Source organism: Scyliorhinus torazame, chromosome 3 (assembly GCF_047496885.1).
Source record: "Scyliorhinus torazame isolate Kashiwa2021f chromosome 3, sScyTor2.1, whole genome shotgun sequence".
Lineage (NCBI taxonomy): Eukaryota > Metazoa > Chordata > Chondrichthyes > Carcharhiniformes > Scyliorhinidae > Scyliorhinus > Scyliorhinus torazame.
In genome coordinates this window covers 76,772,633-76,789,883 of record NC_092709.1, presented here as the reverse complement: position 1 = coordinate 76,789,883, position 17,251 = coordinate 76,772,633, and the positions used below count along the sequence as shown (strand labels likewise).

Sequence of the window (17,251 nt, the reverse complement as noted above, 5' to 3'; positions counted from 1 at the left end):
AAGAAATAAATAAGCACCATCAATTTATACAGGGTATGATGCAGTTGATGTTTACCTTGGATCGACCCTTTACTGTAAAACTCAATACAACATTTAAAAATGGAATGAGTGGCATTAGGTAGAGCACGGTAGCACAGTGGTTAGCATTATCGCTTCACAGCGCCAGGATCCCAGGTTCGATTCCCGACTTGGGTCACTGTCTGTGTGGAGTCTGCATGTTCTCCCTGTGTCTGGGTGGGTTTCCTCCGGGTGCTCCGGTTTCCTCCCACAAGTCCCAAAAGATGTGCTATTAGGTAATTTGGACATTCTGGATTCTCCCTCTGAATACCCGAACAGGTGCCAGAATATGGCAACTAGGGGCTTTTCACAGTAACTTCATTGCAGTGTTAATGTAAGCTTACTTGTGACAAGAAAGATTATTTTAAAAAAGGTAAATGATTTCAGTAAAGGATTAATGACGATGCAGTCACAGAGTTCAGCATTCTTGGCAAGTAAAGCAAATCTACTGCACTGACATGCTCAATATTCATGGCATTGATATCAATCTCGCTGTGACCCAAGGTGCAGGTAGTTAATAGCAGCATACAAGCAGAATACTGTTTTTTTTTCATGAAGATCTGCCTGAATCATGGAAATCCAATTGCCCTTTAAACTGGGTTCCTTCAACTTTCTCAACTGGGCAGGCCTTTGCTTCACTCTCTAGATAGTATCCTGCCAAGGCTCCAGTCAATTTTGTTCCAGTCAGGGCTATGTAATAATCACTAATGACATAAGTCTCCAGTACACAATTCAACTAAAAACTGGATAAGGATCTCTGGAACCTATTCCTCAGGCCATTGTCATGCCCCAATAACCTCCAATAGAAAACAAAATTGCTGCTCATTACTGCAGCAGATTGCAAAATGGCACCTCAGTTTTGTTCACTTCGGCCCTTGATTGTAATCAAATTCTCAGAGGTGTGGCCTGCGATATTCTTGATATTTAATTTAAAAATGAATAGTAATGTCTCCTGGATAGCACCAAACAAAGGGTATCAATACAGAAGAAGTGCTGGGAGTGGAATTTATGATCACGAGGAGGGCGAGATTTCAAACCTCATTCAACAAGAGAAGACCTATTTTAAGAATGTTCCCTGTAGGAGAGGACTCAAGGAAAGCACAGTCGCTTTTCCTGCTTTTCTGCCTGTTCATTTTATGGACAAAAGATCATGGGCAATAGATCTATGCTTTCCCATATACTCTCCCAGCATTTGTAAAATCTGCCCTCTGAGTTATGTTTATCTTGAAAAGTAAAGTTTGTCTAAAAAGAATAGGTTTCAAAACTAAAATGAATTATTTTCACTCCTATTACTAAGGCGGAAGTGGTTCTGCAACAACCTTCCGTACAATTTGTCCTACCTTTCTTCAATGATGCCAATAAAGAATGAAGATACATATTACAGATATGACTTAGAATAATGTAAAAATAATGTAAAAATATTTTGCCTGCTTCTCTTTTAGTTTATCAAAGAAATCTTCTGAGTTAAGAGGTTATTTGGGTGCTGGACATACCTAGTTTTACTTGATAATTTCTAGCATCTGATATCATTTCAAATTAATTTTAGGGATATTATTTAATGGCACAAAATAGGTAAGAAGGAGGAAGATTAATCCATCTCATTCTAACTCATCCATACAATTCCATGATCATCCAGCACTGCACGGCAGATAAATTTGACTTTAGCAATATAGCTTTAAAATCCCACAGAGCTTCGACTGGTCTACTGGTGTAACCTTGGCGAAAGGTAAGAGTAATTTCCAGAGATTTTCCCTCTACCATTCGAGCATACAAGATTTATGGGCAGGGAAAGGCTAAACTGGTTCATCAAGCCTACCTACCATGATAAGCATGATAGCAGGAGCATCATTTATCAAATCCTCCTCTATCCCAATCCCCCTCGCCCCCCGCTCTAACCCCAATCCATCTGCACCACACCCATCCCCACCCCACAGCTAAGTAATCTCACAGGAAAAATACAAAAAGTAAAGAAAGAGGATGAACACACAGAAAATTCTTAACTATCTCGTTGCTGCTTGTGGGATCCCTCAAGTGAGGGATCAAAATGCCATTTGCTACCTATAAAGGCTCTGTCTCAGTCAGGGGTCAGTCCAGCTCCATATTGAAGACCATGTAGAGAGTTAGAACCCACCACACCAGCCTAAAGTACATTCCTGAAACTCACTCCTTGAAGAAGAAGGACTGCCTAACATCCTGCCGTTTCCTACTTTTGTATAGTTTAAACTCATGTCCCCTGCTCCTCCCCAAAATATTGAACTACAAAAAATATATCCGCATCAGATCCAGATTGCATATTCTTTAAGGATACTTTTACCATCGGCTGAGGAAGACGTCGCTGATTTTCAGTGAGAAAAAAGATCAGCTAAGCTATGAAATAGGCTGCCAATTTGCAGTCAACTATTCTTTTTTATAAATTTGGAGTATCCAATTCTTTTCTTTTCCAATTAGGGCAATTTATCATGACCAATTCACCTACCCTGCGCATCCTTTTAGGTTTTGGGGATGAGACCCAGGCAGACACTGGGAGAATGTGCAAACTCCACGTGGACAGTGACCCGGGGCCTGGATCGAACCTGGGTCCTTACAGTCAGTGATTTAACGCAAAGTTAAAATGATCCCTTCTGTGTGAAAGGGAAGTTTCTAATACTCAATGTTCGTTTGCCGTTTCAAATTTGAAGTTATGGTTTCTTGTGCTGGTGCCATAATTTAGCTTGAAGTATTGTTTCAGATTTACCTTTTAATATACATTATTTATGATCTCCTATAATGCTATGAGTTACCCTCACTGTCGGTCCTTTCTTTCAAAGGCTGAAAAGCCCAGTTTCTCAGTGCACTCCTCCTAACTCAGTCCTGACAGAAGGGATCAAGTCTTGAGGTTTTTTTCCACCGCCTCCTTGCGTTCATCTTTTAAAATCTATAGAAGTCATTCAGTACTCAAAGTTCGAAAAACGAAAGAAGCTTAGCTTGGCATTAGCCAGAATTTAGCTTTGTTAATCCATCCTTATTCATCAGCACGAGGGGTTGGTGCATAAAGCAAAGGCATAATGAGTAGGTAGGTGGATGTTATTGATGAGCACTGCATGAGTGGATTAACTTACTCACAAGGTAAAAAAAAACAAGTGTTCAAACACTGATTTATATGTTTTAACTAATAAGGTAAACTTGCTGTATTCTGGCTGACGTCCAAATCAACTGCTCCAGAACATGGGCTCTGAAATTCTGCTGGAGTTGTCCTGATCTCCAACTATAACTCCAGCAAGAGACTGGAAAAACCACTGTGGAATTTCAAGGACGGAAATTTCTTTTTGTAAATTCATCAGCAATGCAGAGTTCACAAAATGGCCCCATCCAATTCTGCTTAAAACAAATCCCAGGCACTTTGCTACAGTGTGCATTACTAAGTGTTTTGATGACCATTTTGTCTCATTCCATTCCTGCTATGGTTCTTCATGCATAGAGTGTCATTGAAAGGATTTACTTCCTTTAAAAACGTTTTTAAGAGCTGATTGAGTTTGTTTACCTGCAGGGCATGGTATAGTAAAGCACCCAGTGACAGACAAATCATCATTATGACTCTTTTGTAAGGATTGAGCAGCTTGTAGTTACTCTCAAGTGGCTGTGCTTTCACAACTTCAGATGCCATATCTTAGCATTTGCAATTGAGGTGTCTTTTATTTCTTTGAGATTTCCTTACATGAACTTTAACCTTCGTAGCTTCACTCTCTGCTGATCTGAGGACCCTGCTGGAGCAGGCAAAGGAAATGAAGTGGCCCTTTGTGCCAGAGAGGTGGCAATACAAACAAGAAGTATGCCCAGAAGACAAAACAAACCTGAAAGATATCATCAGCGAGAAGCTGCCAGATTTGCTGGTATGAATAATGCACCTGTTGCACAAAAAGATTTCCCTTTCAAAAAAATGTATGCGTGAAAGCAAAATATTTTCTCCTTTAATCCACACATGATCATGATGTGCCTTTAAATACTTTCAAGAGCTTCTGTAAGGGTGTGTATTTCTAGTTTTTGTAAAATTATTTTCATTCTTTCACATTATACTTAATGAAACCAAACACACGCTGTTCACCAAAGCTAATGAGTAAAAGTGACCTCTCTCACATGAACGGAGATGAGCCAATATTCCAAACATTTTGAAAGGCACAGACGTGGGGATCATTATAAAAGAGGGACCGTCTCTTCCCTCCCCCATTTTTTTAAACAAACAAAGCCAAAACAACTCATTCTGTCTTAGGAATTCAACTCAAAAGTTTTCATATGTTAGTTCACACAAAGGATGTTCAACATTTTCTCAGAATCTGTAAATTAACCCCCCCCCCCCCCCCAATAAAAAATGGGCTGACAGTCATTTTCTTTCTTCATCACAAAGCCAACATAGATAAATATTTTCACTTTATTTTCTCCAAAAATAATTTACTGGTGAACACTTGGATAAATCTTTTTCAAAGTTTTACTCTGTTTTGTTATGTGTTTTGTGCATGTTTTTTGGGAGTTGGGGGGGGGGGGGGGAGTGATTGTCTGTAAAAGTAGTAAAGCTGTTTTTGTTCCTTCAAGACAGGAATTTATAGCTCTGCTTGACCTTCGTTATCCCACACAAAAGCTTTATAACTTTAGAGAGTTTGCCTGCATCAGAAGGCTTTCTCACAGAAGAAACACCTGCAGTAAACTCCCCAAGAAACCTGTGTATATGAGAGATTAATGCAGCAGTAATAGCGACCCCGTGTTTTTTGTATTATGCCTTCTCCCCAGGTAGACGGCTCTTTTCTGAGATGATACCAATTATTTATTGCCGAAACATCTGTTGATAACCGCAGCTGCCATAGCTAAACAAAGCAAATCATGGGGTCACACACTATTCAGGCCCAAAATCCAACCTCATGCCAGTTCGAACCATTCACTGATACTTGAGCCCATAGGTTAATGTCTCTTCTTGCAATGTTTCATCATGCTGCTTAAAAAATACTTTGTAAACACCACAGCCCTCGCGATCGGCTTTGAACTATTATTTAATTGCTGCTGGTAATTTATATTCCAGTGCCATTGTGTACTTCTGAAAGAGGAGGAGGTGGAAAAAAAAAAGAATTTCGAAACTGCAAACAGCAGCAGAAAGAGTGCCATTTTGACCCGTGATATTTTTTAGGTTTAGGAATATAAATTGTTTTGCACTGAGCGCTCGCTTTGGTTGTGACAGCGCTCTGTGGCCCTCATTTGGAGGAAGAAGCATGAATACAGAGTCAGAAAACATACTACAATTTTTGAACACTGATTTCAGGCAGAAATGTTTCCTCTCTTGAGTATCCTTTAAGTTTTGATTAAACCACTCAATCATTTTTCATGAATGCAGGACAGTGCAACTTTAAAAATTCACGGTTCCCTTTTAACTTTTTAACCCTGGGAACTTTGAGTTAGCATTTTTGGGACCCTTGTGTCATTTGCTTCTTTTCATTCTGGATATAAAAGTAACTATTTTTGCTCACACCTTTCCACAATTTTGTTCCATCAAATTTTTTCGACAAATATAAATCTGTTTTTTTAAAAAAAAGACCCCGATATCAGTTCAGTTGTCAAGCAATTATTCCAATCGGCAATAGTGAAGGAGGTTCAAGCATCTGAAAGTGATCAGAGTTCAACAACTGCAATTATGTAGAATACTGTGAGAATCTTAATGTTATTGACCAGTGAATTGTTCTATGAAGGCTCGCAAATCTTGGGCAATTCACGACAACTCTGAGGTAAAGCTGTAGAGTTACACAATGGCTGCTGAAAACACCTGTCTTTTTTTTCCAACTGGATCTTTTTTAATAGTCAGTGAAATAGTATAAAAACAACTTCACAGTGATAGTTTTGAAAGTGTCCTTTTGAAGGTGTAAGGCTCCTGCATGAAATGACTTGGGGCAGTCTTAACCCAGTCACACACATTTTTGACACCAAGGGTTGAATTTCTGCAGTGGTTCTTCATTTCTTCCCCCATAACCTCAGCAGGTGGACTGGGGAAACCCTGAGAAAATGTTGGCTTTTCCAGAATTTTGATGCCCCTTTAGCCAAACTTAAAGCAGGTTTCTTCGTGAGAGCCTCCATGGAAATTGCAGTCCACCCCGTCACCCACCGAGCTGGCAACCGCACTCATAGAAATACTGAGCATGACTTCCGGTTATGGCATGTAGGTGGAGGTTGTATGTTTGGTGGCTCCTTTTTTAGGCCCTTTACACCCAGTTTTGGGGGTAAATTCTTTTGTGAGAGGTTGTGGGAAGGGCTGGAGCATCTATAGAATGTCAAAAATCGGAAAGAAGAATCCAGGGAAAAAGGAAGCGAGTGAAAGTGCCGCTGAGCATGGTGAGGGGTGCAGTGGGAGGAAAGATGGTGGGAGAGAGCCCATCAGTTGGGGCTGCGCCCATTATGGTGGCGAAGATGGCTGAAGTGATGGCTGGAGAGTTTGAGTGGTTGTTGTCGAAGCATTTTAAAATGCATCGGACAGAGATGATGACCACGCTTAAGGGGTGGACGGTGAGACCCTTGCCCCAATGAGAGAGGAGTTGGTGCGAGAGCAGGGGTAGAAAATGAAGGGGTGGAGGAGGCGTTGTCGCGGCACAGTGACCAGTTCACCTCGATGGCGGAGGAGCTGCAGAGGATGGCAGATATCAACAGAGGGCTGAGAGCCAAGGCAGAAGGCCTGGGGGGCAGCACGGTGGCACAGTGGGTTAGCCCTGCTGCCTCAAGGCGCTGAGGTCCCAGGTTTGATACCTACTCTGGGTCACTGTCCATATGGAGTTTGCTCATTCTCCCCGTGTTTGCGTAGGCTTCGCCTCTACAACCCAAAAATGTGCAGGTTAGGTGGATTGGCCATGCTAAATTGCCCCTTAATTGGAAAATATGAATTGGGTACTCTAAATTTATTTTTTAAAAGGTAAAAGACCTGGAGAACGGGTCACAAAGACAAAATCTGAGGATTGTGGGTGTGCCTGAGGGGGTGGAGGCCCGGAGACCCACAGAGTTCTTCGCCGAGATGCTAGCGAGGTTGATGAGGGAGGGGAGGATCCCTCCGAGTATGAATTGGGCAGGGTCCACTGGTCGATCCAGCCGAAACCGAGAACAAATGAACCACCGAGAGCTGTGGGTCATCTGTTTTCACAATTTTCAAGTGAAGGAAAAGGTGCTGGGGTGGACGAAGCAGAAGCGGGAGGTGAAGTGGGACGGCAATGGTATACGTAAATACCAGGACATGAGGACGGAGCAGACGAGGAGACGGGCGGCCTTCGGTCGAACCCAAGCGGCGTTGTACAAATGCAACGTGGAGTTCAGTGTGGTCTACCTGTGCAGCTGCAGGTCATGCACAATGGCAGGGACTATTACTTCAAGTCGGTGGCAGAGGTGGAGGGGTTTGTGAAGGCAGAAGGCATGGGAGTGGACTGAATTCGGACTTTGATGGTTTTTGACTGCGATTTCCCTTGTTTTTTTCTGTTCTTCTTTCCTTTTAGGGTGTTATGGTTATCTTTTCCGTGTAATAGGAGATTGGGCTGGGGTGGTTTGGGATTTATGGCCCTTTGTTAGGCCATAGGGTATGGCGAGATTGGAAGATGTGGGTGTGGGGTCTTTGGAGTTGGTGTGCTTTTTCGATGTGAGGGAGGGTGCTCTGGCAGGGGCCGTCGCGCTAGCTGGTTAGTGAACGGCAGGAAGTAGCCACAGTCGTTGGAACCTGTATGGGCAGGTTTCGATAGGCTGAGGAGGTGTGAATGGTGGGGGGATGGGGATGATACTGGGTGAGGTATTTTCAAGAGGAAGTGTTGGAGGGGTTGCTGGGAAGGGGTTGCTGCACCGAATGTGATCCGGAAGCGAGGGAGATTGTTTGGAATGCGGGGGAAATTTGGAGAAAACATCGCCTTTCTGTGTCTGGATGGACAAAGCTCACCGTGCTCCCAGAGTCAAACAGGCAGGGCGTTTCGTGCCCATTGACCCAGACGGTCATCATCGAGTTCCTGAGGTGCTTGGGCCGTGACTGGTCGAGGGTGACAGCGCCGAGCTGCGGGTAGCCGGCGTGGGCGGAGGTGGTGGGGTGGTCCCAAGATGGCTGCCCCCGTCGATCGCACGTGTCAGGCGGCGTTGGAGATGGCTTCCCCCGTCGGTCTCACGTGTCGGGCGGCGTTGTAGATGGCGGCCAAGATGGTGGCCCCCATGAGTCGCACGTGTTGGGTAGGGTTAAAGATGGCTGCCCCCACGGACAGCATGAGGCTGATGACACGTCCGAAGGGGGCGGTACCGGCAGGCACGCCGCCATGCTGCGCGGTCTGCCGGGCCTGTGAGTCTAAAAGTCGGGCCTGTGATTTAGAAGATTTGGATCTGGCCAGGCAGACTTTGGCAAAGTGTCCTTTCTTGCCGCAGTCGCTACAGGTCATGTTGCGAGCCGAGCAACGCTGCCTGAGGTGCTGGTTCTGGCCGCAGAAATAGCAGGGCAGCCCCCCGGGTTGGGCGGGCAGCCGCGTGGCACAGGCCTGGGGCACCCTCTGGTCGGGTGTCCATGAGGGGATCGCATGGTCGGAGGGGAAAGCATTGAGGCTCTGAAACGCTACTTCTAAGGAGGTGGATAGTTTTACCGTCTCTTCTAGGCCGAGGGCGCCCTTTTCGAGCAAGCGCTTTCTGACGTAGTTGGACCGGACTCTAGCCTCATAGGTGTCCCAGATGATGAGCTCCATATGCTGCTAGGCCGTGACGTCCTTATAATTGCAGTTTTGAGCGAGTACCTTCAGGTCGCATAGGTATTCCTCCAGCGATTCCCCGGGTCGTTGACGATGAGTGGTGAGGAGATGCCGCGCGAACACTTTGTTCACCGGCCTCACGTACTGCCTTTTCAGGATCGCGACCGCGTCTGCGTACGTGGACGCTTCCTCGATCTGCACGGAGATTCTGTGGCTCACCCGGGCGTGGAGGAGACTCGGCTTCTGCTCCTCGGTGACGGTGGGCAAGGAGGAGGTAGGCAGAGCCTACAGTGAGAAAAAACTCCTTTGGCTTCTGCTGCCTGAGGGTCGAGTTCCAATCGATCAGGTTTGAGGGCTGCTTCCATAGCGATATTGTAGCTAGTTAAATTGATGCGACCATCAATTCACACGAGACGGAGAGTTGAAGTGAACAGTGGTTTTAATCAGCTAGAACTGAGCCTGCCTGCGACTGCTCTGTACTGAGTGCCGCCTACAGGCTGCAGATCTATATACCTCCCCCCGAGGGGGCGGAGCCACAGGCGGAGCCCACAAGGGCACCAACATAATACAATGTAATGTAATGTAATACATTCCCCACAGCGGGGAACATAAAAACTGACTGTAAAAGTTTCCATCGGTATGTTCGAAGAAAAAGATGGATAAAAACCAATGTAGGCCCCTTACAGTCAGAAACGGGGGAATTCATAACAGGGATCAAAGAAATGGCTTGAGGAGCTAAATTTGTACTTTGCTTCTGTCTTCACAAAGGAAGATATGAATAATGTACCGGACGTTTTGAGAAACATAAGTTTTAGTGAGGAGCTGAAGGAAATTAGTATTAATAGTTTTGGGGAAATTAATGGGATTGAAGGCGGACAAATCTCCAGGGCCTGATAATCTTCACCCAGGAGTAGTGGCCTGGAAATAGTGGATCATTGGTGGTCATTTTCCAAACTTCTTTGGACTCTGGAATGGTTCCTCCAGTTTGGAGAGTAGCGAATGTAACCCTACTCTTCAAAAAGGGAAGAAGAGAGACAACAGGGAACTATAAACTAGTCAGCCTAACGTCCGTAGTAGGGAAGTTGCTGGAGTCAATTGTCAAGGATTTCATAGCACAGCATTTGGAAAGCAATGATGTAATCAGACAAAGCCAGCATGAATTTACAAAAGGAAAATCATGCTTGACAAACCTACTAGAATTCTTTGAAGATGTAACTAGTAGAGTTGACCAGGGAGAACTGGAGGATATGTTTAATCAGACTTTCAGAAGGCTTTTGACAAGGTCTCACACAGCAGATTAATATGTAAAGTTAAAGCACATGGGATTATAGGTAGTGTCTAGAGATGGATAGAAAGCTATTTAGCAGGCAGGAAGCAAAAATGTTGGAATAAATGGGTCTTTTTCTGATCGGCAGGCAGTGACAATTGGGGTAATGCAGGGATCTGTGCTAGGACCCCAACTGTTCACATTATATATTAATAATTTGGACAAGGGAACTAAATGTATTATCTCCAAATTTAAAGATACTACAAAGCTGGGTGGGAGAGTGAGATGTGAGGAGGACGCAGAGATGTTTCAACAGGATTTGGACAGGCTAAGTGAGTGAGCACATGCATGGCAGATGCAGTATAATTGGATAAATGTGAGGTTATCCACTTCAGTAGCAAAAATAGGAAGGCCGATTATTATTTGATTGGGTATAAATTGGGAGAAGTGGATACTCGGCGAGACTTTGGTGTCCTCATGAATTAGTGGCTGGAGGTAAGTGTGCAGGTACAGCAGGCAGTAAAGAAGGCAAATGGTATGTTAGCCTTCCTAGTGAGAGGATTTGAGTATAGGAATAGGGATGTTTTACTGCAATTGTATAGGGCATTGGTGAGTCTACACCTGGAGTATTGTGTCAGTTTTCGTGCCTTATCTGTGGAAGGATGTTCTTGCTGTGGAGGGAGTGCAGTGATGGTTTACCAGGCTGATTCCTGGGATGGCAGGTCTGTCATAGGAGAGACTAAACCGGTTAGGATTATATTCATTGAGTGTCGGAAGATCCGGGAGTTCGGGGGACGAAAGAGGCCGACGTCTTAGCCTTTGCCTCCCTGGTAGCCCGGAGACGGATCTTGTTAATGTCGAGGGACTCGAAGCCCCTGAGTGCAGAGACCTGGATTAGTGACATGGCTGGGTTTCTCAGTCTCGAGAAAATAAAGTTTGCCCTAAGGGGGTCAATGTTAGGGTTCTCCCGGAGGTGGCAGCCGTTCGTCGACTTTCATGGGGAAAATTAAAATGTCAGCAGATGCAGTATGCCAAAGGGGGGGTGGGGGTGGGGGGGGGGGGGGGGCGCGGACGGATTGTTGTTGTATGGTTGAGGTCCGTGAAGATTGGGCTGGGGGGGGGGAAATGTTTATTTTACCATGTTAATGTCATTGTTTATGTTACTGTTATAAAAATTTTCAAATACCTTAATAAAATATTATTTTTTAAAAAAGATTATATTGGTGTTTGGAAGAGTGAGAGGAGATCTCATAGAAACTTACAAAATTATAACAGGATTAGACATGGTAGATTCAGAAAGAATGTTCCTGATAGTGGGGGAGTCTGGAACTAGGGGTTATAGTTTGAGGATAAGGGTTAAACCTTTTAGGACTGAGGTGTGGAGAAATTTCTTCACCCAGAGAGTGGTGAATCTGTGGAATTTGCTACCACAGAAGGTATTTGAGGCCAAAACATTGTGTAATTTCAAGAAGGAATTAGATATAGCTCTTGGGGCTAAAGGGATCAAGGGAAATGGAGTTACGGCGGAATCAGGGTATGGAACTTGATGATCAGCCATTGTCATAATGAATGGCGGAGCACGCTTGAAGGGCTTAATGGTCTCCTCCTGCTTCTATTTTCCATGTTTCTATGACAGACAAAGTGGAAAAGTTGGTGGAGTTGCAGTGCTGGTTAAAGAGGAAATTAATGCAATAGTGAGGACAATGTGTAATCTGTATAGGTAAAGCTGAGAAACACCAAGGGGCAAAAAATGTTAGTGGGCGTTGTATAGTGGTGTTAGTGGTGCTGTTGGGAATGGCATTAAACAGGAAATTTGAGATGCATGTGGTAAAGGAACATCTGTAATTATGTGTGATTTTAATATAGTTTGGGCAATTCAAATTAGCCACAATAACGTAGAGGAGGAATTCCTGGAGTGTATACAAAATGATTTTCTGGACCTATACATTGAGGAGCTAACTGGAGAACAGGCCATCGTGTAATGAGGACGGAATCATTGGTAATGTAGTTGTACGAGACTCCTTGGGGATGAGCGACCATAATGAGATAGACTTTTTCAACAAGTTGGAGAGTGAAGTAGTTGATTCTGAGACTAAGGTCCTTAATCTTAATAAAGAAAACCAGGATTATATGGGACCTTAGTTAGCTATGATCGATTGGAAAACATTACTTAAAGGGATGACAGTGGATAGGCAATGGCAAACATTCAAGGAGCGCATGGGTAACTGCAACATTGTTTATTCCTGTCTGGCACAAAAGTAAAACAGGTTTACAAAGGAAATTAGAGATAGTATTTGATCCAAGGAAGAAGCCTACAAATTGGCAAAGAAAAACACCAGGTGTGAGCAGTTTAGAATTCTGCAAAGCAGGACCAAGAGATTGATTAAGAGGAGAAAACAGATACAAGAATAAGCTTGCAGGGAACATAAAAACTGACTGTAAAAGTCTCTATAGGTACGTGAAGAGAAAACGATTGGTGAAGTCAAATGTAGATTCCTTACTGTCAGAAACAGGGGAATTTATAATGGGGGACAAAGAAATGGCTGAGCAGCTAAATACATACTTTGGTCCTGTCTTCAAAAATGAGGACATAAATAAGATACCAGAAATGTTGGTGTTGTAACCTGCCTGCTTACCATTGGCTGGGGACTAATGACAATCCCACAATCCTGTGGGAGTATGAGCTTCCCCAATGAGGGGGGGCGGAGAAACCATTAGTAAACTCCATGTATAAAGAAAGCTGGCCAGTTTGGAACCAGCAGGAAGGAGTGTGCAGCAAGGGAAGTTGCTGCTGCTGTTATATGTATATAATATATATATATATATTATATATATATATTATTGTAAATAAATGTTATTACTGTGTATCCTTAAAACTCGTGCTGGATTCTTCGTGGGCCTCACAAAACTGGCGACGAGGGTTAAAGTGAATAGCTGTCTACACTGCTGAAGCCACCTCCCTGTATTTTTGTTGGATACAGTTGGAAGTTGTTTTCTGTTACACCATGCCTCTGTACGGACGTTTGGATGTTTTTGATGCTGCGTTGGAAAGCTGGAACCAGTACGCACAACGGATGCGTTACTATTTCCGGGCAAACAATATCACCGAAAACGAGCGCCAGGTGGTCATATTGCTCACCGCCTGCGGCCCGCATACGTTTGGGGTGATTAGGAGCCTTGCGTACCCAACTGCGCCGGACACCAAAACGTTTGATGAACTTGTGAATACAGTGGGGCAACATTTTAACCCAACCCTTTCCATGATAGTCCAGCGTTACCGGTTTAATACCGCTGAGAGGACCCCTGGAGAATCCCTTGCCGATTTTCTATCCAGGCTACGCAGGATTGCGGAGTACTGTGACTATGGTGAGACCTTGTCAGAAACGTTACGCGACCGTTTGGTTTGCGGTATTAACAATGCGGCCACCCAGAGAAAGTTGTTAGCTGAGCCAACATTGACTTTTCAACAGGCCATTCAAATAGTATTGTCCCGAGAGAACGCAGAACGAGGAGTGCAGGAGCTACAGGGAATTCCGAAAACGTCCCCCCGCACTCCTGCGGTACCTTGGGCGAGTCGACGTCCGGACCGATGCCAGTGGCCGTCAGACATTCCTCCCCGAAGGGAGCCTTCTCCAGAACCAATGGATGAGGAGCCATGTCCGTGTCAGACTTGTAGGCACCGACCCCATCGCGGACTCCGGTCCTGGGGGTGCCAGAGGCGCCGTCGTTCCGACCGAAACTGGGACATGCCCAGGGGCCGTACCTTCCATGTGGATGAACCTGCGGCGATTACTCCTGAGGACGTGGAGACGGAGGACGACTGCCTGCAGCTGCATTGTGTGGCAGCTCCCCGTGTGGCCCCCATTAAGGTGACAGTACGGGTCAATGGCCACCCGCTTGAGATGGAGTTGGACACTGGCGCAGCGGTCTCCGTGATCGCCCAGAGGACATTCGACCGCATCAAGCAGGGTATACATACCCTTACATTAACCGATTCACAGGCCAGGTTGGCCACCTACACGGGGGAACCACTGGACATTGCAGGAACTACAATGAACCCCTGTTGTTTATGGACGCCAGGAGGGGCGTTTCCCACTTATCGTGGTGCGCGGCCATGGGCCCAGCCTGTTGGGTCGGGACTGGTTGCGCCATTTGCTTTTGCAATGGCAGCACATCCTCCAAACAGTTTCTGAAGGGTTGACTGAGGTGCTAGGACGATACCCAGATGTATTCCAGCCTGGTTTGGGGAAAATAAAAGGGGCCGTAGCCCGTATCCAAGTCGAACCAGGAGCCACGCCGCGCTATTTCCGGGCGCGCCCGGTGCCTTCCACCTTGCTCGAGAAGGTAGAAGGGGAGCTCACTCGTTTGGAGAGTTTGGGTATTATCAAGCCCATCCGTTTTGCTGACTGGGCAGCACCAATTGTACCTGTAATGAAGTCAGATGCCACAGTTCGCTTGTGTGGCGACTATAAACTTTCAGTGAATACGGCTTCCCGACTCGACCGATATCCAATGCCTCGCATAGAGAATCTCTACGCGAAGCTTGCAGGCGGACTCTCCTTCACAAAATTAGATATGAGTCATGCCTACCTACAGTTGGAGCTGGACCTTGCCTCCCGACCATATATAACGCTTAATACACACCGGGGCCTGTATGAATATACATGGTTGGCCTTTGGAGTATCCTCTGCCTGCGCCATTTTTCAACGTGTTATGGAGGGCATTTTGAGAGGTTTACCACGTGTTGCTGTCTACTTAGATGACGTTTTGATTACAGGGACGTCGGAGCAGGAACATTTGGAAAATTTGGAGGCTGTCCTCAGACGCTTTTCGGAGGCTGGAGTCCGTTTACATCGCACAAAGTGCGGATTTCAGGCAAAGGAAGTAGTCTCCCTAGGTTATCGGGTGCACTGCGAAGATTTGCACCCCGTCGCAGAGAAGGTGCGTGCGATTCAACAGGCCCCCGCCCCGACTGACACTTCGCATCTTCGTTCTTTTCTCGGTCTCGTAAACTATTACGAGAAGTTCCTCCCCAATCTGGCAACTACGCTGGCCCCGTTGCACCTTCTGCTAAAGAAAAATCACACCTGGGTTTGGGGTCAGCCGCAAGAAACCGATTTCCGGCAGGTAAAGCAACAATTGTCGTCGTCTGGGTTACTAACCCACTATGATCCTGGAAAGCCTTTGCTCGTCACATGTGATGCATCCCCGTATGGTATTGGGGCCGTCCTGTCCCACAAGATGGAGAATAGCTTTCGCCTCCCGCACATTGACTGCAGCGGAAAAAAAGTACGCGCAGATCGAGAAGGAGGGCCTGGCAGTGGGTTTTGCGGTGAAACGCTTCCACCAGTACGTGTATGGCCGCCATTTCATTATCGTGACTGATCTTAAGCCTCTGCTGGGACTTTACAGAGAGGATAAGCCAATACCGCCCATTGCTTCCGCACGGATCCAGCTCTGGGCTTTGTTGCTTGCTGCATACGAGTATTCTCTGGAGCGCAAACCAGGAACGCAGATAGCAAATGCCGACGCACTGAGCCGATTGACTGGCCCCATGTCGACCCCCACGACCGGTGAGGTGGTTGCAACCCTAAATTTTATGGACACCTTGCCTGTCACGGCATCACAGATCCTTGAGTGGACCCAGATGGAGCCAGTCCTGTCAAAGGTTCGGCACATAGTCCTGTATGGTGGGCAGCATAGACAGCTCCCAGGCGAGTTGTGGGCATTTTCCTCCAAGCTGTCAGAATTCAGCGTGGAAGACGGCATCCTCTTGTGGGGGACGCGTGTGATTGTCCCGGAAAAAGGCCAGGAGCTGATACTAAGAGACTTGCACAATGGGCATCCAGGTGTGACCAAAATGAAAATGTTGGCCCGGAGTTATGTCTGGTGGCCAGGCCTCGGCACCGACATTGAGAAGGTGGCCCAAAACTGCTCCATTTGCCAGGAGCATCAGAAGCTTTCGCTGGCCGCACCCCCACATCACTGGGAATGGCCAGGGCGGCCTTGGGCATGCTTGCATGCAGATTTCGCAGGCCCTTTTCAAGGGTCCATGTTCCTTCTATTAATCGACACCCAGTCTAAATGACAAGAGGTGCATAAGATGCAGGGGACAACGTCCTGCGCAACAATTGAAAAGATGCGTTTGTCCTTTAGTACGCATGGCCTCCCCGAGGTGCTGGTCACGGATAACGGCACTCCATTCACGAGTGAGGAGTTTGCGAGGTTCATGAAGATGAACGGCATACGCCATATCCGCACTGCCCCTTACCACCCGGCTTCAAATGGGTTGGCAAAGCGCGCAGTGCAGACATTCAAAAGAGGCCTAAAGAAGCAGCCTTCCGGATCAATGGACACAAGACTAGCTCACTTTTTGTTTACGTATAGGACCACCCCCCATGCGGTGACTGGGGTAACTCCCGCAGAACTCCCGGAGACTTCGCACCCGCCTTAGTATGGTTTTCCCGGACATTGGCGCAAAAGTACGCCGCACACAAGAACGGCAGGGCCAGGGATTTTCTCGGCATCGTCCGATTCGGCAGTTTGCGCCCGGTGACCCAGTGTTCGTTCGGAATTTTGCTGGTGGTGCCCAGTGGGTTCCTGGCATAAGCTTTCGCCAAACGGCCCTATATCTTACCAGGTGCAAGCCCAGGGTCGTCTCCAGCGCAAACATGTAGACCACGTTCGGTCCAGAAGACTATCCCCTCCAAAGATTCCCCGCCCCCGGAACTCATTTCTACAGCCGCAGAGACCAGAGACAAGGGAAGGTAGTCCTCACAATCTTCCACTGGTGCCTCACTCAAAGCCTGCGCAGGTCGTTGCAGAACCAAATGGAGATAGAGACGCTGACATGACGGAGGCAGCAGACTCTGAGTCTGAGATGGAGACACAGGCCGCGTCAGAGGGGGAATCCTCGGGTCCACGGGCCGTGGATGTACAACCGTTACGCCGTTCACGGAAGCGCCGGTCTCCATCTCGTTACACGCCGCCTGATCCAGCACCGCGTGCAAATGGTGTCCGGCCTATGGCAAAACGAGTCCAACGCCCTCCTTCGCCAGGGTCTTCGGTGGATTCCTTGGACTTTGGGGGGAGGGATGTTATAACCTGCCTGCTTACCATTGGCTGGGGACTAATGACAATCCCACAATCCTGTGGGAGTATGAGCTTCCCCAATGAGGGGGGCGGAGAAACCATTAGTAAACTCCTAGTATAAATAAAGCTGGCC

The 17,251-nt window shown here is 46.5% G+C and overlaps 1 protein-coding gene across 1 annotated transcript in view; it reads left to right on the top strand.

The window, feature by feature from the left end:
* The window catches only part of alpk1 (alpha-kinase 1), a 217,095-nt gene that overhangs the window by 86,476 nt on the left and 113,368 nt on the right, over positions 1-17,251 (top strand). The window contains exon 4 of the mRNA XM_072495881.1: positions 3,772-3,926. Within this exon, the coding sequence (XP_072351982.1) occupies positions 3,772-3,926 (155 nt within the window). The remainder of the gene's footprint in view (positions 1-3,771; positions 3,927-17,251) is intronic.